The following is a 25,825-nucleotide window of genomic DNA, read 5'->3' as shown; positions in this document are numbered from 1 at the left end:
TATAACATGTGAAAAACAGGCTCAGCTCTTATACAATATATATATATATATATATATATATATATATATATATATATATATTTTATATATATATATATATATATATATATATATATATATATATTGTAACAAACACCTTTTATGTAATTATGAACCACCATAACTATGCATACGAAAACGTATGATGACAACCGAAATAAACACAACAATCTACTTTCACTTTTGCTCGAAACAATATTGTAGAAGTTGATTATAATTATACTTGAAATATGTTATAAATAGCTCCTTTTATCATAAAGTTGAGCACGATTATGTCATGGTTTTTTGATTTTATGATTTTATATGTTTTAATATATATACATCTGTCCATCGTTAGCCAAATTGGAAATTTGAAGCTCAATATTAAGATTTTCAGGGGGAATTGATGAAAATTTGTTTTTTTTATTTGAAGGTGTTCTCAAACTTACAACTACATATATATATTCTTAAGTATTGAATTATTACAACAAGATAAAAATCTATCATTGGTTGCCAATTCAGATTTTTCTGGTAATTCTGATTTTATTCTGCCAAACAAGACATGTAAAACATTTTTGTGGTCTTCTCACACTTTTTATTTTAAACTTATAAAATCACAATATATGAATGTCCCAGTTTGTGAATTATTTTCTTTATTGAATTACTCTGTGATGTGGAGGTGATTTTTAAAGCTAACTTCAATGATTATTCTAATAAAACAATATGAAAAGGGGGTCAATTTAATTTCATTATGTAGATTGTGAAGAGACGCTGTCAGTCAGCTTATTATGCCTAAACACTGTCCTTACCAACTACAGGACTTGTTAGGATTCTATTAACATTTTTCTTTTTTTCAGATTTGCTTTGCTCATCATAAAATTTCAAGAAAAATCTTTGTTATAGCCATTAGAATTTAATGCTGTTATTGTTATGTAGAGCTTGTTTTTGCTTCATAGAATTATGTATAGTATGTCCTTATTGCTTCTGAGTTTTAGTGTAAAGAAATCAATTTTTGTGTTGGGTCGGGATGGCCTTTGTGGAAAAAATCATGAAAATGGTCCGGAGATTTGTCTCTCTATTTGGTCTTGTGGTATGACATTCGCTGTTGGATCGGAAGGTCTGGGTTTGAGCCTCACCCGGCGCATAGTTGAGTCCTTAGAAAAGGCTCTTTACTCACAGTCTCTCACCGTACTCAAGTTTAAAATGAGTGCTTGGCCAATAACAATGTTGTCTCTGCTTGAGAAAAATGTAATATCACCTAACAGGCGTCATGTCCTGTCCTACTTGTTAAGTGTTGCTGTTGGCCAGGGACCCCTTGTAAAGTGCTTTGAGCACATTTAGTGGATATTGGACTGCTCGGTTTTTGTTTGTTTTTTTTTACTTCAATCTTTTATTGATTTCAGAATGAAAAATCACTCTTGTTTCAATCAAATCATACAGGGCTTCAGAAAGGACAAATCAGAAAGGACAAGGGATTTCAAGACAATGGACATCTACCGCAATCAAACTAAGAGGGAAGGAATCATCAACATGCTCAACACATCCATCACAACGGAACATGTCCTGTTTCCAACATTTGGCACCACCGAGTTTTTCGAGTTTGTCTTCCGGAATCCATTCAACCAGGAACAAAATATTGGCATTGAGATTGACGATCCAGAGTTGCAGTATGTTCGATTTTATGTTTTTATTGTCCTGTTTTGTTCTGTTTTTACTTACTTACTAATTATATGGGGGAAAAAATTGAAAAAAGAAAGAATTTGTTCAGTACCAGGACTGTAATTAGAATTGAAGCTAATAGGCCAGTTTCAAAGAATGAAATAATGCATCACTTTTTACTTTTATGACAGTGAAGCATGAAGCAGCATTATTTACTTCAATGCACCATAAACATGAGTTTAAAAAAATTATATATTAGATAAGCATTGTACTGGATTGCCATTTAATTGACTAAAAGCTGACTGTAGTGATTGTAACCTAAATGCTTCTCTTTTTGTTTGGTTATTTCTTTTCTTTTTGTTTCGTTTTTAAAAAAATTAATTTAATTTTTTAATTTATTTGTTTATTTTTTGTAATAGAAAAAAAATTATATAAACTTTACATAAACTTAATATTGGAATTTTACTCTATATTCACATCCAATATCCATATAACTCCACCCATTGTTGCTTAATCAGATCTTGTCAGATCTTTTTTAAGTCTATGATGTAGAACGAAATTCTAACATCTATGATACCATGCCAAAAGTTGATCATGGAAAAGGAATAACATCTAGAGGAATATGTTGCTAGATTCCATATCAACTGTTTTTTTAAACTCTTCCCCACCCCCCTCCCTTCCCCCTCCCTTCCCCTTCCCACTTGAAACCATGATTTTCAATTCCCTTTTATTAAACTGTAAAGTGAACCATATCACGTGATACCCAATGAGGAGATTATTTTCACATCATCATCATCAAGTGCCAGGCCTGTTGCAGACATCGGCGATCATGTCCCTCCAACCATATCTGTCCTCAGATCTTCTCGATAGCTCGATTCTTGTTCCTCCTCCACCAATCCATCTGTTCAGATTGTAATCTATCCTCTGTCTCCCTCTTCTTTTCTTCCCAGCAACTTTACCAGTAAGTTCAATCTTTTCAATTCAATGTTCACATATGTGTCATTTATTACCCAGACTTGTGACAAATGGCAGGGAATGGAGACACTTCAAGCAGCTGTGTCAATTGAACACACCCCTCGAGGAGGAAATGTTCACATCTGCCAGTAAGGATGAGAGGAAGCCTCAGATCTTCCTCCGCCCTAAAGAAACAGTCAACATCCCATTGAAATTCCAGACCTTCAGAACAGACATGTCTGTCCAGCCACAGGTTAGTTAGATTTCGTCTTAATTGTCTTCAAAACTATTAGTTTTCCTTTGTAAGATCATCCATTGCGTCATCTCATCCCAATAGTGGGCAGGGAGGCACTTACTGTGTCTTCTATCCCCCTCTGTCTGTTTTCCAATTTGCTTTCTGTCTTTGTCTTGGAATGAGATTACTTGGTTTTGTCCTGGCCCTGGCCGGAGTCCTTGTCTGGGAGGGAAACAGCCAAATGTATAATTATTAATTTGGAGATGATATTTTTTTCCTTGTAAATCATCTCTCTGTTATGTGTTGTTATAGTTGTTTCTAATGTATATGAAAATCACTTGAGTGTATTCCTCTTAGTGGGATCCTGTGCTTGCGTATGGATGGGAATTTTAGGTGATCTCAAACTAAGCACATTAATAGTGTGCTCTTGGAATCTACGTCTGTTCCCTATTTGTAGCATTCCCCTTTGTCTTACCTTTTTTTGTGTGCTTTTAATTGTAATTCTAGATTTTTTTACTATCCCATTTTCTTCTTTTTACTGGTGCTGAAATTATCTAAAAGTCTTGCAAGCATTGTAAAACCCTTAAAAACAAACAAACAAACAAACAAACAACGTCATCTCATTGATATATCATCCCATACAATTTCGGTCAATTGTAAGAAAAAGTCAATGGCATCATAATTCTTTTTTTTTTTAACTTTTGCCTTTGAGTATTAAATTATAAAATGAATGCATTGAGAATTAATTATTAAGAAAACTTTTATGAATGAATTACATATTCGCCTCTACTTACTATTCTATTTTTCTAACATTCTAGTATTCTATTTAACTATTTAACATCTTTCAAACAACAACCAGTTATGGATATCAAAATGTTCACTTATCTTTGCTGATCTTGTACAAATTAAGTGGCATAGCCTAAACAGATATAAAAAGATAATATGAAATAAGCCTATGATCTATAGTCTGTTCTTGCTAAAGCAAGGTGACTTTTTAGAGCTAAAATCAGGGATAGAGAAATTGTTTGATATTCTTCCATAGGATGTAAGCTGAAATGTTAATTTTTCACTCTGACCTTCACAGCCAATACTTAATCGTTAAATAGCCTGATTGAATATAATTTAAACTCTTGTTTTCTCCCATTATTTATGAAGACAACAATTTTATGAATGCTCTGCCGATAGAATTATAAGATTTGAGACTCAGTGGCCTATGGGAATTCATTCGTTCTCAATGAATCATTTTGATCCCAATAACAATTCATAATTTATACATTAAAGAAAACATATTTGAATAGTTTGAACAGCTGGGTGACAAAGAAAGAGAAGAGTAACATTAGTTTTCTGAGGTTATCTGATCAGAGAGATGAATGGCGTACCATGATCACCGATGTCTGGCACAGACTTGGTACTTGAAGAAGAAGATACATTAAAGTCTATTAACCCTGACATGATGAACTGGATAAACAAATCATGATTAATTAATTACTCAATTAATTTATTTATTTGTGTATTTTTTAAATTTATTCTTTTTTCTTTCTTTCTTACTTTCCAAAGGGTCCGTCAAATCCCTTCAACAAAACGACCAGACAAACAAATGTAGACAACAGTCTGGAATCCAGAAATATTAGGGTATGTATATTATTGCAGTTCACATAAGACAAGAAAATAATAACTGTATTTTTTGGGGGTTGTTTCTTTAAAAAAAATTTTGTAATGTTTATTCATATACAATCAATACACATGAGTTCATCTCAACAGATGCTCTGTAGACTTTTCTTTTTGCCTTTTTACCTTTTGTTTTTGCCAGGCAATAAAAAATGTGGTAAATTTCAAAATCATCAATCTAGTTATTTACATAACACAAACGTAAGAGAAAGCTCTTTTTGTCAATTACCCACAGAACGATTATTGAGATATTCTCATACATTCTGACCGTAATGACTTCACTTTTACTTTAAAGTTTGACTCAGGTAGAGATTAATGTATGTACTTTATAATCATCATCTTTTTGTTATGATAAAAAACGAATTATAATCTAAACTTTATATTCTCTGATAAACCCTTACAGGTATTGTTCCGGTCAGAGGAGGGTAAAGCCATTGCCATTCTCCAAGTGCGAATCGAACCACAACCCCACGTGGTGGATCAAACATTCAGGTTCCACCACCCTGAAAACTCTTTCCTCAAGAAATCGGTTAGATTACCTCCCTTCCATACACTTCCAGGTCAGTTTTTATGACTGCTGAGTCTTTGTTTTTAGTGATAAATTTGGGGATCAATCTGACAACTTCCTGTCACAGATGATGATTTTACTGAATTTTATAACCAAGGGCTATGTGATGCCATAGTTATATGACATTTCCTCTTGGAATAGAGTGTCACCAGTTTGATTATCTTTCCCTTAAAGTCATTTTGTCCAGCAGTCCAGTAGTTCAATAATTAGAGTATCCTGTGATTTTTTTGTTTACGGCTATGTGGTCTAGTAGTATGACACTCGCTTTCGGATCGGAAGGTCTTGGGTTCAAGCCTCGCTATGTGCATAATTGAGTCCTAGGATAAGGCTCATTACTCACATTCTCTCACCACACTCAGGTGTAAAATGAGTACCTGGCTGTTAACAGCGTTGTCTCTGTTGGAAAAAATTGCAGTATTGCTTAACAGGCGTCATGTCTCATTCTACATGTTACGTGTTGCTGTTGGTCAGGGACCCTTTGTAAAGCACTATGAACATGTTTAGTGGATATTGCGTCATATAAAAATTCAATTTTTTTTTAGATAGTTATAATTCAAATTGTATATTGACTAAACTCGAGGTTAAGTTGACCCCTTGTGAAAAACATCTAAATATAAATGTTAATTTCCTTTTTTAAAAAAGATTTTATTCAAGCAATTTTTTTACCTCTTAAACTGAATTTGATCCATCTGTAATTCTAGCAACTCCAGTGGGTGGGTCAGGGATCAGCCAGGTGTTTGTCCGCTGTAGCGACCCAAATATTGTCTTGGATTGCAAAGCCACACAGCCAGGAGAACCCCATGACATCTTTATGAAGGTAGCTTAAGTTTTCTCTCATTCATTTTGGTGATTTTTGACTAAAGAAAAATAAAAAATTACATATAAATGTACACTTTTATTATACCTTTGTACCAAATAGCTAATTGATGCTAATTCTCTGGGTGGGGATCCTGACCTCCCATAGCGGGCAGGGAGGTACATACTGTGTCTTCTATCCCTTATATCTGTTTTCCAACATGCTTTCTGTCTTTGTCTCGGAATGAGATTACTTGGTTTTGTCCTGGCGCTGGCCGGAGTCCTAGCTGAGAGGGAAACAGTCAAATGCATAGTTAGTTTTGGGATCTCTCTGTTATGTATTATTATTTTTATTTTGATTGTATAATGTAGGCATATGAGTATGTTCCTCTTTGTTGGATTTTGTGCTTGTGTCTAGATGAGACTTGTAGGTGATTTCAAACTAAGTACATTGGTGGTATGCTCTTGGAATCTACATCTGATCCCTATTTGTTCTCAGTTCCCCTTTGTCTTACTTTTTCTTGGGTGCTTTAATTGTAATTCTAGAACTTTTTATTATCCCATTTTCTTCCTTTTTACTGGCGCTGATATAACCTAAATGTGTTGCAAGCTCCGTAAAACCCTTAAAAACAAAAACAAAAACGATGCTAATTCTCAATTTTGACGAAAACAAGCATTTTTTTTTTATTTGTTCATTTCCTATTCTATTACAGTGATATTTTTTTGTTCATTGCTATGCATAAAAAGCCAAACCCAAACTTTTATAAAACCTAGAATATTTTCCTAGTCTTCATTTTCTTGGTCTCGGTTAATCAAACTGCCTTGTTTTGTTTCATTTCATCCAGGTGGCCCTAGGTGCATCCCCTCAAATAAAGAGATTCTTTGTGTGTGCCTACATTGACCCGTTTATGTCACGGCCTGCCCAAATATGGCAATGCTACGTTCATGCCCTGCAACGTGTGGACGTGGCATGTGTAGAAGGACAAACATCCCGTCTGTCTTTGCTGCTCAAGTGAGTATAAAGTTGTTCACCTGTTATTCTAATATACCAATCTGTCTCAAATCAATTTTGCAGGCTGTATCTTAAGTGCCAAGTGGTTTAGAATATCATTCTTGATGTTAAAAACATAAATTAAAAAAATAAAACTCATGGGTGCAAGAGTGCCGGCCGATTGGATTACCGAAAAAAACGTCACCGGCTTTTTGCGATTTGGATTTGATTGATTTTTTTTGTTTGTTTTTTTTTGGTTGTTTTTTTTGTTTAGGTCCCAACAATCGGGTCGGGTACGTCCATATGATTAAGCGAAACTTTTGAATCACGATGCTATTGTGACCCGGAAGTGATAGTTATATTATTAAATTTGAACCGGAAGTTGATTAGAGAAGAAATGAAAGTTGAGCCAGACAAAAACACAGTCTGTGAATCTTGCAGGCTTTTTCAGATTATATGTCTGGTCATAAGTAGACTTGCAGGCTTTTTGAGGTCCAGTTGCTTGCACCCATGAAAACTTTTTTTTCATAATATTACCATTTGCTTAATTCAAAAACATGTTTTACTATTTCTATTTTATTACTATGTCATTTCAATAGATATGGTTTGTGAAACTAAAACCGCTCCAAGTTATTGTTTTTTTTTATTCTAATCATTTTGACTTCAAATAAATTTTTGTCACTTGCTGGAGCCAGATGAAATACAAGATTGAATCATGGGTTACCTTTAATATTTGATTAGAAAGGGATAACATGTCATATATATATAAAGCACCTCTGAGCACTATTTGTGGATACTGGCACTATATCAAATAATAATAATAATAATAATAATAATAATAATAATAATAATAATAATAATAATAATAATAATAATAATAATAATAATAATAATAATAATAATAATAATGATAATAATAATAATAATAATATATTTTCCAAAACGTTTGTGATTGAAATATCGCTCCTAACTTCTAAGTATAATTACCAATCAATTGTCTTGATCTGCTATAGACATTTCACACATATTTACCATTTCCATTTTTAAACAGGGGAACCCAAGCATCCAGAGTGGTCAAATGTTTCTCATCCCACCCTCAAGAGCTTCAAGTTTCACCCCAAGAACCTTTCATTCTCGCTGCAGGAACAGTTCATGAATTAGCTATTGCAATGCGACCAGTCAAAACTGGCAACAAGTTCTTCTACCTTAATGTTGTAGATACAGAATACCATCAACTCGTCCGATCCTGGCTTGTTTGTGCAAGTTGCCGATCTCCCATCGTCTCCAGAGCTTTTGAGCTTTCCTTACCAGTGGGAGGTGGAAAGAACAGCAGCAAAAGAATCACCTACACAAATCCTTATCCTGCCAAGAAGAAATTCCATTTATTGTGCGACCGCCATGATTTGTTACAGTTTAAGGATAATGTGTTAGATATCGAAGGAGGAATGTCTCAGGCCATTGGGCTTAAGTTCCTACCTGTTATGCAGCCAGGATCTGCGGAGATTATGGTATTTATTAATGATGACGAGGATAAGAATGAAGAGACATTTAGGGTTACGGCTACATATAAGTTTATGTAGTTTTAATAACCATTTGGACACTACGCTTCACAATTGATTAGGATAACAATTATTGTATAGAATATATGTACATATATATATATATATATATATATCTATTATATAAGGTTCCATAAAGTCTTTCCCTAATTTCAAAGAGTTATTATTCTAAAACCGTTATAGATATTCACATCCAGTTTTCACCATCTTCTAGGGAAAAGCCATACATTTATTTCATTTATGCCCATTAGCCATTGACCCACATTACATCACCAAATTTACCAAAAATCAACATGAACTTAAAAGACCTCATTTTTCTCTCCTTCTATTTTGGAATAGCTAACAGTGCAACAAAAATCGCTAGTGATAAATCTCTCACTATGTGTCTCAACAAATTTAGATTATCCTATTTTTTAAAGATTGTTTTCACACACTGTATAGTCACCTGGATTAACTACAAAAGACGTCTAACTTTTACGTCATGGCACAAGTTCGAAGGGCTAGAGCTCAGGTGGTCGCTGGTTCCGATAACTAAGTAAGTAAGTAAAGATTGTTTTCCTGTTATGGTCTGCCAAACTATGGAAGATTGTTGAGCTACCTTTGACGATTTTGTTTCATGCAATCACATTACACGAAAACGATTTGTGTTCCACGCCATTTCGAAATAGAAGGGAGAGAAAAATGATGTCTCCTAGGTTCATGTTGATTTTGCAAAACTTGGTGATGTATTGTGGGTTGATGACTAATAAACGTATGACTTTTCCTTATTACATGATGAAAACCAAATGTAAATATCTATAAGGGTTTTAGAATAATAAGTCTTTGAAATCAGGGAAAGACTTTATGGACACTGTGCATATCATTTAAATCTATTGTAACTGTGTATGATAGATGATAATCCATATAAAACTTATGCCCAAACGAACATAAAATAGTAATGATAATCGTTCATTCGTCATTTGACTTCAATGCCATTGTCATACATTAACGTTCAATTTCGTTTTGTGTACTTTTTGGGCCGAAGGCAAAACAGACCTGTCTACTATTGGAATTAGTAGAATTACAAAATTTTGTCTCCAATTTCAAACCTTCACTAGAATCTCAAAGTCATCAAAAGTAAATGAAAGTTGATGCCAGACTACATAATTTTAAGGGTTTTGAAGGTTTTCTTTTCTCTATTATTTAGTAATTGTGAGGGTAAATGGTTGATTTTTAAAGTTTACTTTAGTGATTACAATTTTTGTCTCCTAAAAATTACGAATTTTTATATTTTCAAGTAGGCAGGTCTGACAAAATCGTATTTTATTTTGAAAGCCAAACTGTGATAGGTAATTGATTACTTGATCCATTTCACACATCATTAGATGGAGATATCTTTACTGTAATCATTCACGTAGTGTCAAGCTATTTCTGATCTTTCGTCTACACAGATTATTTTATCTTCCCTATCCAGTGTGTCCATTTTCCTGGAGGAAAGTATTTTGATCAGCTAGTCTTAGAAGCTTGGAAAAGTCCAGACTTCAAGCATGGGTTTAGAGATTGATATATTTGTACTATCCACTTTTACTCTTTACACTGTAATTTCCCTTGTCTTTGAATTCTTTTCCTGATAAAGCTAGCAACTTTAACTTTATTTATAGTAAATAATTATCACTATGATTAATTATTTCTTGTCATTTGTATTGTTTAGAATTTCTTTTTTATTTAGTTTAGGGTGGACATGTGCATAAAAAGTTTAATTCTTACCGCATTGTTTTGTAACATTTTAAGTGGCTCCTTTCATTACTTTACATGTTTTTGGTGTTACATTGTCTATACATGTACGTGTGAAGTTATTATACTAAGAACTTATTTTAACTGGGTGGGCTTCCGTACCTCCCATAGTGGGCATGGAGGCACTTACTGTGTCTTCTATCCCCCTATATGTGTTTTCCAATATGACCTTTGACTTTCTGTCTTTGTATTGGAATGAGATTACTTGGTTTTGTCCAGGCTCTGGTCGGATACCCTAGCTAGGAGGGAAACGGTCAACTATATAGTTAGAGTTTTGGGAGATGATATTTTTTGTCTTGTAAATCATCGCTCTTTTCTGCACTATATTGTTTTGTTTACATATTGTATATGGTTTGTAAACATTTGAGTGTATCCCTCATAGATAGGACCTGTGCTTGTGTCTGGATGAGACTTAGGTGATTTCAAACTAAGTACTTTGATAGTATGCTCTTGGAATCTACATCTGTTTCCTATTTGAACAAATTCCCCTTTGTCTTACCTTTTCTTGGGTGCTTTCATTGTAATTCTAGAACATTTTACTATCCCATTTTCTTCCTTTTTACTGGAGCTGATATGACCTTAATGTATTTCAAGCGCCGTACAATATTTAAAAACAAAACAAACAATTTATTTTATCAACTGTCATTCCCTTCAGACTCTTATAATCTTCGGTGTGCAGCAAATGGTGTGGAATTCAGTTCCAAGAGCAAATCTGCCTATAGTTTCTCCATACTATTAATGAAGGATAATGTAGGCCATTAGGAAAAAAACACAAAATAAAAGAAAAATACAAACTGATACATAAATTGATGACTTACTTATTTAATATTCCACAATAAATGACAAAAAAGACATTCTTTGTGTGTCATAATATCAAATAGCAATGAATCTAAAATGAATTCATATTGGAATAATGGAATCAACATTTTACTTTATAATTATATTTTATATTTTTATACAGAAATTTACAGTGAGATCAAAGATTTTTAACTTGCATTTATTGTGCCTTGCTTCCGTCCACTTTTCTCATCATGTTTTATAATATTTGTTATTTTAGTCAATCATCGAGTGATTTATAAACTTACATTTAAGCGTTTTGTCAATAATCGTTAAATATTGACAAAGAGATTGTGAATGGGACCTCTCAAATAGTGATAATTCACCTCGAAAAAGACAATATATTTGAAGTTCTCTTTTAGAGATGAAATGTCAGTATGTAATAAATCATCAAATCAGTACCTACCGAAGCTGGTAAGATTTAGAGATTAACTGACGTCTGGCACAGTTGATCACTGGCACTGGCCATTTACATTGTTTCATCAACAAGAAATATCAATTCTCAGCTTAGTGGATTTCTATAGTGTCAAGTTTGATAATATATGTGCCCGAGTAACTACCATAGAGAGTAATTCGCTTATAACTGATCTGAAAGTGTGTCTAAAACAAAATAAATGTTGATTCGTCAAGATGGTATGAGATACTTTTTAAGATATTATTTAAGTAGACATGAAACAATATTGATACGGATGATTATTGTTTATATTGTAATATTTTTTAATGGTATTTCCTACCAAAGCTATGACTGAATATAATGTATATATTATCATTAGAAAACTCAACCAGTCATTGGTCTATCAACATCATCATTTTGTGTCTTACTTTTACATTAGTATTTTATTGTAAACAGTACAGTTAGCTTTGTTGATTTAGTCCTCAACGAGTAATATTTTTAAATAAATGAAAGACTGTAAAGACTGTCTGTCCAACTTTTCTGTTTATTTATTTTGTTTTATCCTTTACTTATGAATCCCCACCCATAATAATATTATAAATGGCAGGGTTCCTGTCCTCCCATACAGTGGGCAGGGAGGTACTTACTGTGTCTTCTATCCCCCTATATCTGTTTTCCAACATGCTTTCTGTCTTTGTCTTGGAAAGAGATCACTTGGTTTTGATTGGTCAAGTCCCCTCTCTGGGTGGGGATCCTGACCTCCCATAGCGGGCAGGGAGGTACATACTGTGTCTTCTATCCCCTTATATCTGTTTTCCAACATGCTTTCTGTCTTTTTCTTGGAATGAGATTACTTGGTTTTGTCCTGGCTCTGGCCGGAGTCCTAGCTGGGAGGGAAACAGTCAAATGCATAGTTATCGTTTTGGGAGATGATATTTTTTTCCTTGTAAATCATCTCTCTGTTATGTATTATTTTTATTTTGAATGTAAAATGTAAGCATTTGAGTGTATTCCTCTTTGTTGGATTTTGTGCTTGTGTCTGGATGAGACTTGTAGGTGATTTCAAACTAAGTACATTGGTGGTATGCTCTTGGAATCTACATCTGATCCCTATTTGTTCTCAGTTCCCCTTTGTCTTACTTTTTCTTGGGTGCTTTAATTGTAATTCTAGAACTTTTTACTATCCCATTTTCTTCCTTTTTACTGGCGCTGATATAACCTAAATGTGTTGCAAGCGCCGTAAAACCCTTAAAAACAAAAACAAACAACTTGGTTTTGTCCTGGCCCTGGCCGGATGCCCTTGCTGAGAAGGAAACAGTCAATTGTATAGATAGTTTTGGGAGATGAAATTTTTTCCTTGTAAATCATCTCTGTTATGCACCGTATTATGTTTTTTTTTTACATATTATATATGGTTTGTAATCATTTGAGTGTATTCTTCTTAGTAGGGACTTGTGCTTGTGACTGGATGAGACTTTTAGGTGATCTCAAACTAAGTAGGTACATTGGTAGTGTGCTCTTGGAATCTACATCTGTTTCCTATTTGAACCAATGCCCCTTTGTCTTCCCTTTTCCTTGGCGCTTTTATGTAACTTTTTACTTTCCCATTTTCTTCCTTTATACTGGCGCTGATATGACCTAAATGTGTCGCAAGCGCCGTAAAACCCTTAAAAACAAAAACAAAATAAACAATTATAAATGAATACCTGCGATAAGCATTTGTGTCAGCTAATTCCAAATTTAATCATTATCATAAATCAGAACATAATTAGATTTTGAAGATGACCAGAGAAGAGCAATGAAATAACATATTAAGGTCCTGAATAGTGGGATAAAAACTATAGGGAACAAAGGTTCCAATAAAAAATGATACTTTTAAAAGAAAGTGAACATTTCAGTCAAATCATAAATTCTTGAAAACGAACAAATAATATTATGAGTAAAAGAAATAAAATGAAATAAAAATATTCAACTATAATTCGACAATCACAATACTGCCGTACTCTGAAAAACCCCAGATTTTAAAACTTGGCCAGAAAACTCGTCCTTCAAATATCGATCGATTTAAATGACCCTCATCTTGGCAACCCCCCCCCCCCCCAAAAAAAAAAAAAAAAAAAAAAAAAAACTCTCAAACCTAGGACTACTACTACAACACAACAACAACAACAACAACAACAACAACTACTACTACTACTACTACTACTACTACTACTACTACTACTACTACTACTACTACTACTACTACTACTACTACTACTACTACTACTTCTACTACTACTACTACTACTACTACTACAAAAAGCACCACCACCACCATCACTACTACTGCTTCTACTACTACTACTACAACTACTACTACTACTACTACTACTACTACTACTACTACAAAAAGCACCACCACCACCACCACTACTACTACTACTACTACTACTACTACTACTACTACTACTTCTACTAATACTGCTGCTGCTACTACTACTACTACTACTTCTTCTACTACTTCTACTACTACTACTACTACTACTACTACTACTACTACTACTACTACTACTACTACTACTACTACTACTACTTCACTGACCCTGACAATTTGAAAAATTACCGCCCTGTATCCAATCTTTCCTTCATCTCTAAGATTCTCGAAAAAATTGTCTTGAAACAACTGAAAGACCACCCACCTTTTGGCAAATAAACTGATCGAAAAATACCAATCTGCATACAGGGAAAGACACTGTACAGAGACGGCGCTTTTGAAAATTGTCAACGACTTGTTGCTATCGTGTGACAATGGCAAAGTGTCAATTCTTGCACTGCTCGACTTGTCAGCTGCGTTTGACACTATCGACCACTTAATTTTAATCCAGAGCCTATCTAATATATATGGTATTAACGATATTGTACTGCGATGATTTGCATCATATCTTACTGGTAGAACCCAGTCTGTTTTGGTTAATGGCAAACAGTCATACCCCTTACCACTAAAGTTTGGAGTTCCTCAGGGCTCGGTACTTTACGTCCTGTATACAATGCCACTTCGGCGAGTCATTTCTGCACATGGTGTGAATTACCATATGTATGCCGACGATACACAATTGTATAAATCCGCTGTGCCATCGGGTATAAATACAGCTTCATCTGATATTGAGCAATGCTGCTCGTCTATTTGGCATTGGATGCAGGACCATAAATTAAAACTTAATCATGACAAAACGGAGATCATGCTTTGCGGCACTCCGTCAAATATTGAAAAGACAATATTACCATCAATACCCGTTGGTGACTGTCACATCAGTATGTCATCCAAAGCGAAAAACCTTGGCGTTGTGCTCGACGACTGTTTCAGCATGGAACATCAAATAAACCAGATGATCAAAACCATGAATTTTGAATTAAAGATAATCCATCGAATGAAACAATACATTCCTCTCCATTTGCTGAAGACGGTCGTTTGTGCATTGATACTGTCACGTCTTAATTACTGTAACTCGCTACTTGCTGGTCTGCCTGACATAAAACTCGAAAAACTACAAAAAGTTCAGAATAGAGCAGCAAGGCTTGTCCTAGGTATAGGTCACAGTGACTCGATGGGTGTCATGGCGATGTTGAGTGCATTACATTGGCTACCAGTTAAAGCTCGTATTGAATACAAAATTGCTCTACTTTGTTTTGATGCCATCAATTCACGAAGCCCTGCCTATATTCAAGACTTGATTGTCACCTACAACCTCACTCGAAATCTCAGGTCCTCAAAATTGTATCACCTTCAAATTCCAAAAACTAATCTTAAACGTTGTGGCGATAGATCATTCAGTAAAGCAGGCCCTATCACTTGGAATTCACTCCCATTGTCAGTCAGACTTGAAAGCAGCGTTGATAAATTCAAAAATAAACTAAAATCCTATCTCTTAGGGAAGTATTTAAATTAGATTATGCCAAGAATTATTGCAAAGCGCATACGTTAGTGCGTTTGTGTGCGTGTGAGTGTATGTGTATGTGTGTGTGTGTGTGTGTGTGTGTGTGTGTGCACTCGTGTATACATTCAGTTAAGTGTGTGTATGTTTATGTATGTATATGTATATATGTTATGTGAAGCTCTTCGAAGCTTCGGCATAAGCGCTATATAAACGTACATTTATTATTATGATTACTACTACTACTACTACTACTACTACTACTACTACTACTACAAATACTACTACTACTACTACTACAAATACTACTACTACTACTACTACTACTAGGACGGGACTTCACGCCTGTTAGGCGATATTACAATTTTTTTCGAACAGAGACAACATTGTTAACGGCCAGGTACTCATTTTACACCTGAGTACGATGAGAGAATGTACGTAAAGAGCCTTCTCCAAGGAGTCAACTATGCGCCGAGCGAGGCTCGAACCCAGGACCTTCCGATCCGAAAGCGAGTGTCATACCACTAAACCACATAGCCGCACAACTGTACTATGACTACTGATACCACAACTATTGTCAGATTTTTTATTAATGGCGCGTGTTTTTCTGGTTTTTCTGAGCTGTCCCTCTATCAAAAGCTGTAAAAATTTGTGTCAACCTCTGAATCAATTTGTCTTAACTGAATCTAGATTTTGGATTGCATTGATGCCATATTTAAAAAGTGTTATTCTTTAAGACCTATAAAAACTACTTTAAAACAGCTGACATAAAATTAGAGATGAAGTGAATAGAAAAGTGCCAGAAGACAATAGAGAATAAAAATTTTTTCGCGGCGGTGGTGGGGTTTGAACCTGCGACCTTATTGGCACGACAACTCCGCCTGGCAGGTGATTTTACACTGTAAAAAAAAATGACAAAAGTTACGCACCACAAAGTATGAATGAATTAATCGTATTTCAAAAAAATCATGTGCTGACGTAGTGATTATGAGTTCACGTCATACTTCTTTCCAAAGAATAATAATTCGCTTTAAGTGTTATAAACATACCACCTATGTAGTTTGTATTAAATTTTGAATTTATTGATCATGGCATATTATCTACATCATGTCGCAATTACCAAAGACTGATATGAAATCTCTCGCTTTAAATCATTTGAAATAGTGATTGTATACTCACTATTGTCAAATTAACAAACACTGTTTACATAACTTTGACAATTCTTTGTCTATGCATGAACGTTTCACAGGGCCTTTAAAGGTTTTAAAAACATATTAGGCTCTCAAACAACACGATACGGTAAGGAATCTCTCTCGGTTGCACTCTCGTAAAGCTTCGAAAAGAAGTCTTCTTGTATCTATCGATAAGTCATTAAAGAGGACGGCACTGGTTTTGGAATTTCACAATCAACCATGAGAAGATCGTTATCGAATTACGACAGAGAGATCACCAGTGTAGAACGACGTGGCATGAAAAGGATCATAGATTACTTTGATATGGATATCATCCAAAGATGTATGGGTGAGCGTAAATATACATCCGAAAAAATATTATTCAAGCAGAAAAAGGACCATGAGTTCTGGACAGAGAATCATTGTTATTCTTGCAGGTGGTGATGATACTGGATATTTAAAAGGATGCTATGCCATTTTTTCTTCTCTGCACCATCTGGAATATTATTCTGGGGTCACTGCAAAGGTGTTTTGAGACTGACTTAAATATAGTTTGCTGCCCTCCATGGAAGCATCCAGCTGTATTGTATTGGACAACGCTACCATTCGTTGGCCCATGGTCAGTTTATGGCTCCAACTTTGGCAATTATAAAAGCCGACATGATTTCATGGTTTCAATCAGACAGTACTACATATTCTCCTTAGTAAAAAAAAAAAAAAGGAATGAAACAGAAACAGCTTTCAAAGCAGACTGTCTAATCAGGGAGTTTTGACACAAGGTTGCGCGACTTCCCCCATATCACTGTGAGCGCAATCCAATCGAGGTCATTGGGCCTAAGTAGAGGGAAAGATTGAGAGGAGGAACACCAAATTTACTCTCACCGACGAGTAGACCGAGAAAAGGCATGCTCAACCTTCGCAAACTAGAGGAAAATTACATTTCATTGGATAGAGTAATGCTCGGAATCTTTCTGTAGTCCTTTCATTTCTCCTTTTCATTATCCTCGTCATCAGACTGCTGATTGATGTGTCCAGTATTTCTTGGTTGTTGTTGTTGTTATTGTTGAACACATATTTGTGGAGACACTGTCTCATAATTGATGATTTTTTACTTTTGACCAGTCTACATAAATTTATGTAATCCTCTTTGGCATAAACAACGTTATTTCTCAAACTTTTGCAATCAAAGTGATATTGGAAGCGCGTTATCTTCACTACGGAGTTATAGTTACAAGCCGAAGCAGTCCAAACGATCGACTTACCGATCACGTGTTCAATTTTTTCTCGCGTCCTCTCGTCTAATCTCGTCACTCCGGAATAGAAAGAGGAGGCGGAGCTTATATGATATAACGCCATGAAAGTTCTGTCCGATGACGGGTGGGGGGATATCACCTCTCCAAAACTTACCTTATTATATGAGATCTTGAGATTCTTATCCAATCATCGATTGCTCGTTTGACAGTTCGCTTGTGAACAGTTAGGAGATCATCTCTTGATTTATGGGCAGGCGGCTTTGCGTAAAGGCGGTGAGTGTTGTATGCATCAAAGAGTACCGCTGACCGATGGGTAAATAGTGGTTGTGTAACCCAAATGCCCAAATGCCCTGCCGACTCGACTGCAAGGTCTTGTTTGTAATAGTTGCGTCACCATCTCAACGCTCAGGAATTAATTAGTGAGGCAGGACTCTCAGTATATATATATTATAAAAACAAACAACGCTTTTGAATCACACGAGATACATCAGTGTGCTCGTCGCATTGAGAATTGAAAAATGAGATATAAATCAAGAAAATCGACCGGAAAATAAAGAAACTATCATTAAATTAAAAAAAAATTGAGCAATATTTCTTTCAAAATCAATCTACTAGAAACTTTTTTTATTTCTAAACCTATTTTTGTGAAACAAAGATAAATGTTCTTCTTTTTGCAAGCTGATTCAAACAATGTGGTTCTCAAATTTATCGTATACGTAATCATTTGGCAGCTACAGAGAAAGGTGTTTTTGTGTAATCCCTTTCACACACACATACGCGCGCGCGCATACACACACACACACACACACACACACACACACATATACAAACCATACACATCTCTGGTCATCTATTGCCTATTGTTAATGTTAATGTATACATCCCATACTGATTGTCACTACCCCCCCACCCCCAACCATTTCCACCATCCAAGTACCAGCGGCCTTTTCTCTTTGATTTCGTATCATGGTCTACCCGAAGCCCAACACCTCGGTCGTTTGTGGGTCAAACCCCCTCCCCCCCCTCCCCCCACCTTCCCCCGTAATCAATTTATAATTTTCTCTCCGTATAGAGCGCCACATGCACAATTATATACTATTGAGTGACACTGACCTTGCCCCTCCCCTAACACATGGCAGATCCGATGCTGCATACCGCTTGAGAGTCTTCACTATCCAGATCTCGTTCATGGTAACGTGAGAAGGCTATATCCGTTCGGGTTCGGCGTTCGGCGTCTCGTTCGGCCCGATTTCGTTAAAAGCCTACTTTCCTTTGTATTCACCGGTAATGTGTATTGATAGTTATGTAGATGTCTGATAGTAAAAATTGCCATTCGTTGCTTCATATTCGTATATCGTTAAAGCTTCAATTAACCGAACACTCCATTTTTACGAATTCCTTCAAAATGGATTTGCGGAAAATTCATAATTTTGATAATGTAAATCTTCTATGAATTCCGATCCTCACCAGTTATCGATTTTAATATAGCTGTAATAAACGAAATCATTTCCTGTTGTTTTAAAATTCATGAAAAAATATTTTTTATGAAGACAAATTGATTCAGAAGTTCATACAAATTTTTGCAGCAATGCATTGGGGGGCAGCTGAGAAAAAGAAGAAAAACACGCACCACTTATTTAAAATCTGACTATAGTACTACTTACTACTAATGGCTCGTGTGGCTCAGCGGTACGGTTACCCGTCTTGTCACAAAGTAAGCAATGTTAAGTGTGATCAGTGATCGGATGAGCGACAATAATCGTGAAAAATTCTGGTCCCCGCGTTGTGTCCCTGGCTAAGGCACTTTACACACATTTCATTACATCACTCGATTGAATGAGTATTTGGCTACAGAAAATGGTGGATGGTGTAAGAACTCCAAATAAATTAAAAACAGATTATAAGTTTATATCACTTTTTTGTCATTTCATAAATTTATTCATTTATTTATATTTATTAATTTATTTTCATTTATTAATTTAGTATTTCCTTTTTTTGTTGCCTCTGGTTATTTGTTCTGTTTTTGAGTGAGATATTCCTTTTCTGTTTCTGATCAAGACTAAAAAAAATTATAAACACAAATTTTAACAATAAAACAAAAAATCGTGGTGGGGGTAGATACTACAATTTGCAATGTTTTATAGAAAGAAAATACCACTTTTATTGTCATTTTATAAATGAATAAAACAATAAATAACTAAATAAAGCTCATGCAGAAAGCGATCAAATGATCAGAGAAAAAAATTAATATTCGAAAACTATTGATTAGAAACAACATAATGAAGGCAAAAAAGGGGAGAAAATTAGAACAAAAATAACGGGAGGGAGAGAGAGAGAGAGAGAGAGAGAGAGAGAGAGAGAGAGAGAGAGAGAGAGAGAGAGAGAGAGAGAGAGAGAGAGAGAGAATTCGAACCAGTGTATCAAAATGAGAAAAATAAAATTGTCAGGTGGTGCAACCCACAATGACCTCTACGTAAGAGTGACTATGTGGTCTTGTGGTATGACACTCGCTTTTGGATCGGAAGGTCCTGGGTTCGAGCCTCGCTCGGCGAATAGCTGGCCGTTAACACCTTTGTCTCTGACTGTCGGGGGAAAATGTAATATCGCCTAACAGGCGTAATGTCACGTCCTACATTTTAAGTGATTCTGTACCTGGTCGTTAACAGCGTTGTCTCTGTCCGAAAAAAATTGTAATATCGTTTAGTTTAACAGGTGTCATGTCCCGTCCTACATGTTAAGTGTTGCTGTCGGCCAGGGACCCCTTGTAATGCGTTTTGAGCAAGTTTGTGGATATTGCCTATATAAAAGCTCGGGTTTTTTTGTTTGTTTTTGTTTTTGTTTTGTTTTTAAAGTTGAGGTTATAATGTTCTAAAAACTTTTCAATCAAGCAGAAATTTTGCTTCATTCGTTTGATTGTTTTTTGTTTTGTTTTTATTTTTCAATCTCTTATCCATGTATGTGATCAAGTCAAGGAATTCACGGATTAAGTGCAGTTTTTTTACGCCTACGGGAACAACCCGCTGACCCAGTTTACACTTTACACCAAAATAAATAGATATGTAAATAGATAGATAAATACGTAGTTAAATAAATAGATAAATAAATAGAAGTGTCCTCTCCTATAGACTTTGCAAATTTTGAACCCCCCACGCCCCCTCCAACCCGGCCTTTTATTTTTATTGTTATTATACTCTCTCGAGTTCATGGGCATAGAAAATCGAACAAATTTGTTCGATTTTCAATGAGGGTGAACTCGAGAGAGTGTATTTTACATGTATGTATGAGTTGCATTGTACATTAGTACCTATAAGGTGCTATGCTACATCAGCATAAAAGTGTCACGGACACAGGGAATCCACATATCGGGACCAAGCACGTCTGTTCCTGGCTAGAGTCAAAAACTTCGTCAATGGGCATAGAATCCAGCCCATGTAATAGTGCCTGTTGGTCTAGTTGTCGAGCTCTTCAAGTAGGTAATAAAAATTCGACGTAACTTACGGTAAATGAAGAAACCTCTGCAACCTTCAATATCGCTCGTGGTGTGCTCCATAGATAACACAGCTGTGGTGTGCTCCAATGCGATATATTTTCCCCAATCGCTTTCATTACCAGCCTCATGCACATCTCCAAAATTCATGATAACCCAAATGCCGGAGTGACTGTCGGCTTGCCACCCAACAAGGTTTCAAGCTCCCTCGGGCATGTCGATGACGCTAGCCTCCTAGATTACTATAATATATTTAATGTGAGGAAGAGCAATAATTTAAAAAAACAACGATCATTCTCCTGTTCATTTGATCGCTTTTAAATGAGCGAGATTAATTAATTAATTTATATCATTATATTATCATTTATTTATTTATTATTATATTATTAGACTCCAATAAATTAAACATATATTTTATATCACTTATTCATTCATAAATTATTATTTATTATATATATTTATTTATTTATTAATTTAGTATTTCCTTTTTTGTTGCCTCTGGTTATTTGTTCTGTTTTTGAGTGAGATATTCCTTTTCTGTTTCTGATCGAGACTTTAAAAAATTATAAACAAAAATTTTAACAATAAAAAAAGATCGTGGTGGGGATAGATACTACAATTTGCAATGTTTTATAGACAGCAAATAAAGAGAGATAGAGAGAGAGAGAGAGAGAGAGAGAGAGAGAGAGAGAGAGAGAGAGAGAGAGAGAGAGAGAGAGAGAGAGAGAGAGAGAGAGAGAGAGAGAGACAGACAGAGAGATAGAGAGAGATTTAAAAGAAAAAAAGGGAGGGACATTTATCATTTGCAACATTCTGTAGATAGGACAAAGAAAAATTAACAACAGAAAAACAACAAACAAAAACAAAAACAACAAAAAAAAAAACAAAAAAAAAAAACACACACAAAAAAAAACAAACAAACAAAACACACACAGCAAGCTGATTTCAAGCGATCTGAAACATACATCTTACCCATTCTGCTACACCATCCATATATATATAGGCAGGTCTTTGTTATTGTTGTTTTGCCATCCACGTTTATGAGTAATTCTTACTAAACTGTATTAACCAGACTGTAAAAGTTCATGGTTACACATAGCTTTGTGTGCTGGTCCGTTATGCTTCCGGGTGGCATATGTTGTGAGCTTCTTAGCTAAGCGTACACTATCTATAGAAAGTATGCGCTTGGCAAGAAGCTCACAACATTCAAATACTAAAAAATGCTGGAATGAGATCCTTTTCTCATATCGGACCCTCTGTTTGGAACGCCTTCAAATTCACCACATCAAATTCGTTAAAAAGAATCTTTGTCTATTTCTAAAACATTCGCTTCAATCATGTTTTGATTCTAGTAGATGATATGAGATATTGTGGTTTTTGAAAAACAGAAAGCTTAAACACCTTCTGTGATAAGTGGATGCTAAAAGTAAATTGCAATAAAGAGCCATCTTAAGATAAGATAAGATAAGATAGGATATACTGTATTGATCCTTGTGTGGAAATTATAATTTTGTATCACAACACAGTTTGGTGATAGTTATATATAAAAGAAATATCAAATGTTAATAAATTAAATAAAAACTGGCAAAGAATATTAAAGGTCTTAAAAAGTACAGCGGAACAACAAGCGGATATATTATGGTGACTATGTGTCGATTATACTTATAATAAAATTCTTGTCCAATATCAATAAATAGTCAAATGATTATGAAGATACTTTATAAACTGGTAAAGGTTAAATGGTATTACACTAAAAAGTAGAGAGGGATATAACATAAAAATCGTGTTATTGCGATTGCGTAAATCTCATCATGTTTCAAAGAAAGAAATAACACTCTCCATCCATGGCCATTGACTCGAGAAAGAAGAAACCCCCACATATCTTGGCACACAGTACGACAGACAACTATCTTTGAACAAACACACTCAGAATGTAAAAACCAAAGCCACAAAGACCAGTTACTAAAACGACTAGCCAGTACTAATTGGATAGCAGACAAAAAGACGCTTCGACAACTTTATTGAGGCTATGTGCGTTCGTCATGGACGACAATTTAGCCCTCCAAAATGTAGGTAGTAAAAACACAAATATACCTTGGACAGAGTACAAAATCAAGCCCTTCGCTTCATTTCTGGTGCCCTGAGATCAACACTCACAGCAGCATGTGATATACACACAGATGTGGAACCACTTGGACAGCGCAGAGAATCAGCAGTGCTAGAGATGGTTGAAAGATACAAACGAAAGGATAAAAGGCATTCAAACAGAATTCTGCAGAGATATGGATACCTAGAACAAGATTAAAACAAACATCCCTGCTACACATTGCTAACAACTTGAACGAAAGACACAGACTCCCAGAAAACAGAAGAATCTATTTTTATCAGTCTAAAACCTCCATACATCGAACTAAAACTTCCAAAAATACAAAAATAAAGACTAATCTCATAGAAGAAACAACATGTTATAAAAACAAATAAGATATAAAAACAAGGGCAATGAAGACAATACAAGAATACCCAAACAACTAGATACATGTTTACACAGATGTATCTGCCGGCCCACAAAGGGACTAAATTGCTAGGTATGGGTTTGTAGTAGAATACCCAGATCAAACCTGTAAAGAAATCCACAAAGCTCTTGCTCAAACTACGAGGCAGAGCCAGTTGCAATAGAAGCCTCACTGCAACATATCTCCTCTGTTTTCCAGCTAAACCCTTCAAAACTTCCCCACATTGTCATATTCACATACTCCAAATCAGTTCTCAAAGCTCTGGATTTAAATAAACTCTCCCCAACCTCAACTAGATGAATTCCTTACAACTCACAGAAATGGCGTATCTCTCCAATGGATACCGGGACATTCAAATATACCAGGAAATGACAATGCAGACAAACTAGCCAGACTCGGATCAACACTTTTGCAACCATCAATTCCAGTATCCCTAGACACCGCGAAACTAATAATCAAAATAAATAAGAGAGAAGAATGGATGAACAGTTGGGCAATTAGCATCACGGGTAGATTTATGTTTACCCATATGATCATTCCTGTGAAGACTGATAGCCTAAATAAGCTCGGAAGACACCAGCAAATCATCATCTTTGAACTAAAAACACAATACATACCGCTCAACAACCATTTAAGCAAAATTACAAAAGACACGTCCCCTTCCTGCACCTTATGTCAACACCCCAATGAAACATTAACACCCCACTTAGATGTCAATCTCTTAAGACCGGAGATGCAAATTCCTCCCACAAATCCCAGCATCAGTAACACAGTGTATAGTCACCTGGAACAACTACAAAAGACGTCTACTTCTACGTCATGGCACAAAACCGAATGACTAGAACTCAGGTGGTCGCTGATTCGGATAAGTATGTGCACTCTTCAATACATTTTCTAAACAAAGTGTATAAAGTATGGGTGAAGAGGGGTATCCTTGACGGATGGACCTGCCTATTGGAAAAGATGTTGTGATGTCTTAGTTTATGATGGCACAGCTCTCTGGTTTCCCATAACATGTTTAACCCAGTCCCGAAAGTATTCACCTAGACTAGAGGCAACGCTATTTTAGATCTATTTTATTGTAATGTCAAATTGTGTTATCAATGTTTTCCACGTGCGCCACTGGGCAACTCAGAGACCATGATATGTTATCGTTGTTGCCATTTAATAGGCCTGTATATAAACAGTTTAAACCTGAGAAAAAGACCATTGACGTGTTAAATAGCAAGGCCAACTTGGAATATAAGGGTTGTTTTAGAATGTACAGGTCGGAATGTGTTTGTTGATACGTGCTGTGACATGATTGGGTGGAATTAATGTGTATCAGATTATATTGAGTTTTGTGTGCAGAAGGTATGTGAAAAGAACGAATTAGTGGTGTATGCTACAATTTGCATATCAAACAAATAAAAGTGTTGATGATGCCATTAATATTTTGTTGAATAATATTCATAGTGATCTAGATAAACCAAAGGCATAATGCAGAATTCTTTTTGTTGATTTTTCTTCAGCATTCAACACGGCTCGGCCCCATTTACTTGTTGAAAAGCTGAAATATTTGAATATAAATCTCCATTTGATTTCCTGGATTTTATACTTTCTGTTAGAGAGAGAGAGAGAGCACAATTTGTAGAAATTAATGGCAACAAATCTAATAAAATAATTACTAATACAGGAGCCCTTCAAAGGTGTTTGCTCTCCCCTCGCCTCTTTACGGTTTACACAAATGAATGTACCAGTGACTTGGTCCCAATTTTAAAATTTGCTGATGACACTGCTCTTCAAGGGTTAATATTTAAAGAGGATGAAACGGCGCACAGGTCTGAGATCGACATATTTGTTGGTCGTTGTGAAGATAACTCCCTGAAATTAAATGTGAGAAAAACCAAAGAAAAATTTTTCGATTTTAGAGCGGACACAAATTCCAACAGTCCGCTCAAAATTAACAGTCAAATTGTTGAGCAAGCCTCGGTTTACAAATATTTGGGTATTTTAATTAACAACAAATTGCAGGGGCATTTACAAACCGATGCTT

The 25,825-nt window shown here is 35.3% G+C and overlaps 2 protein-coding genes across 9 annotated transcripts in view; both read left to right on the top strand.

Annotated features, from left to right (window-relative positions):
* Positions 1-11,990, top strand: part of LOC144973525 (nephrocystin-4-like) — a 77,363-nt gene extending 65,373 nt beyond the window's left edge. For all 8 annotated transcript variants that reach the window (XM_078916047.1, XM_078916045.1, XM_078916044.1 and 5 more), the window contains 7 exons: positions 1,459-1,685; positions 2,692-2,884; positions 4,424-4,498; positions 4,938-5,094; positions 5,804-5,919; positions 6,743-6,909; positions 7,940-11,990. In XM_078916047.1, the coding sequence (XP_078772173.1) occupies positions 1,459-1,685; positions 2,692-2,884; positions 4,424-4,498; positions 4,938-5,094; positions 5,804-5,919; positions 6,743-6,909; positions 7,940-8,468 (1,464 nt within the window). In that variant the 3' untranslated portion in view covers positions 8,469-11,990. The remainder of the gene's footprint in view (positions 1-1,458; positions 1,686-2,691; positions 2,885-4,423; positions 4,499-4,937; positions 5,095-5,803; positions 5,920-6,742; positions 6,910-7,939) is intronic.
* Positions 11,991-14,480: 2,490 nt separating this feature from the next.
* LOC144974009 (uncharacterized) lies at positions 14,481-15,380 on the top strand. Its single transcript, XM_078916897.1, has one exon. The coding sequence runs from the start codon at positions 14,481-14,483 to the stop codon at positions 15,378-15,380; it is 900 nt and encodes a 299-aa protein (XP_078773023.1).
* Positions 15,381-25,825: the final 10,445 nt, after the last annotated feature.

Source organism: Berghia stephanieae, chromosome 5, assembly GCF_034508935.2.
Source record: "Berghia stephanieae isolate SIO BIC M18660-M18661 chromosome 5, UCSD_Bste_1.3, whole genome shotgun sequence".
NCBI lineage: Eukaryota > Metazoa > Mollusca > Gastropoda > Nudibranchia > Aeolidiidae > Berghia > Berghia stephanieae.
Note: the sequence above shows the minus strand (reverse complement) of the source record. Positions and strands in the feature narration are given on the sequence as shown.

Coding starts and splice junctions, on each gene's coding strand:
- LOC144974009 (XM_078916897.1), top strand. CDS start 14,481: ATGCCACTTCGGCGAGTCATTTCTGCACATGGTGTGAATTACCATATG.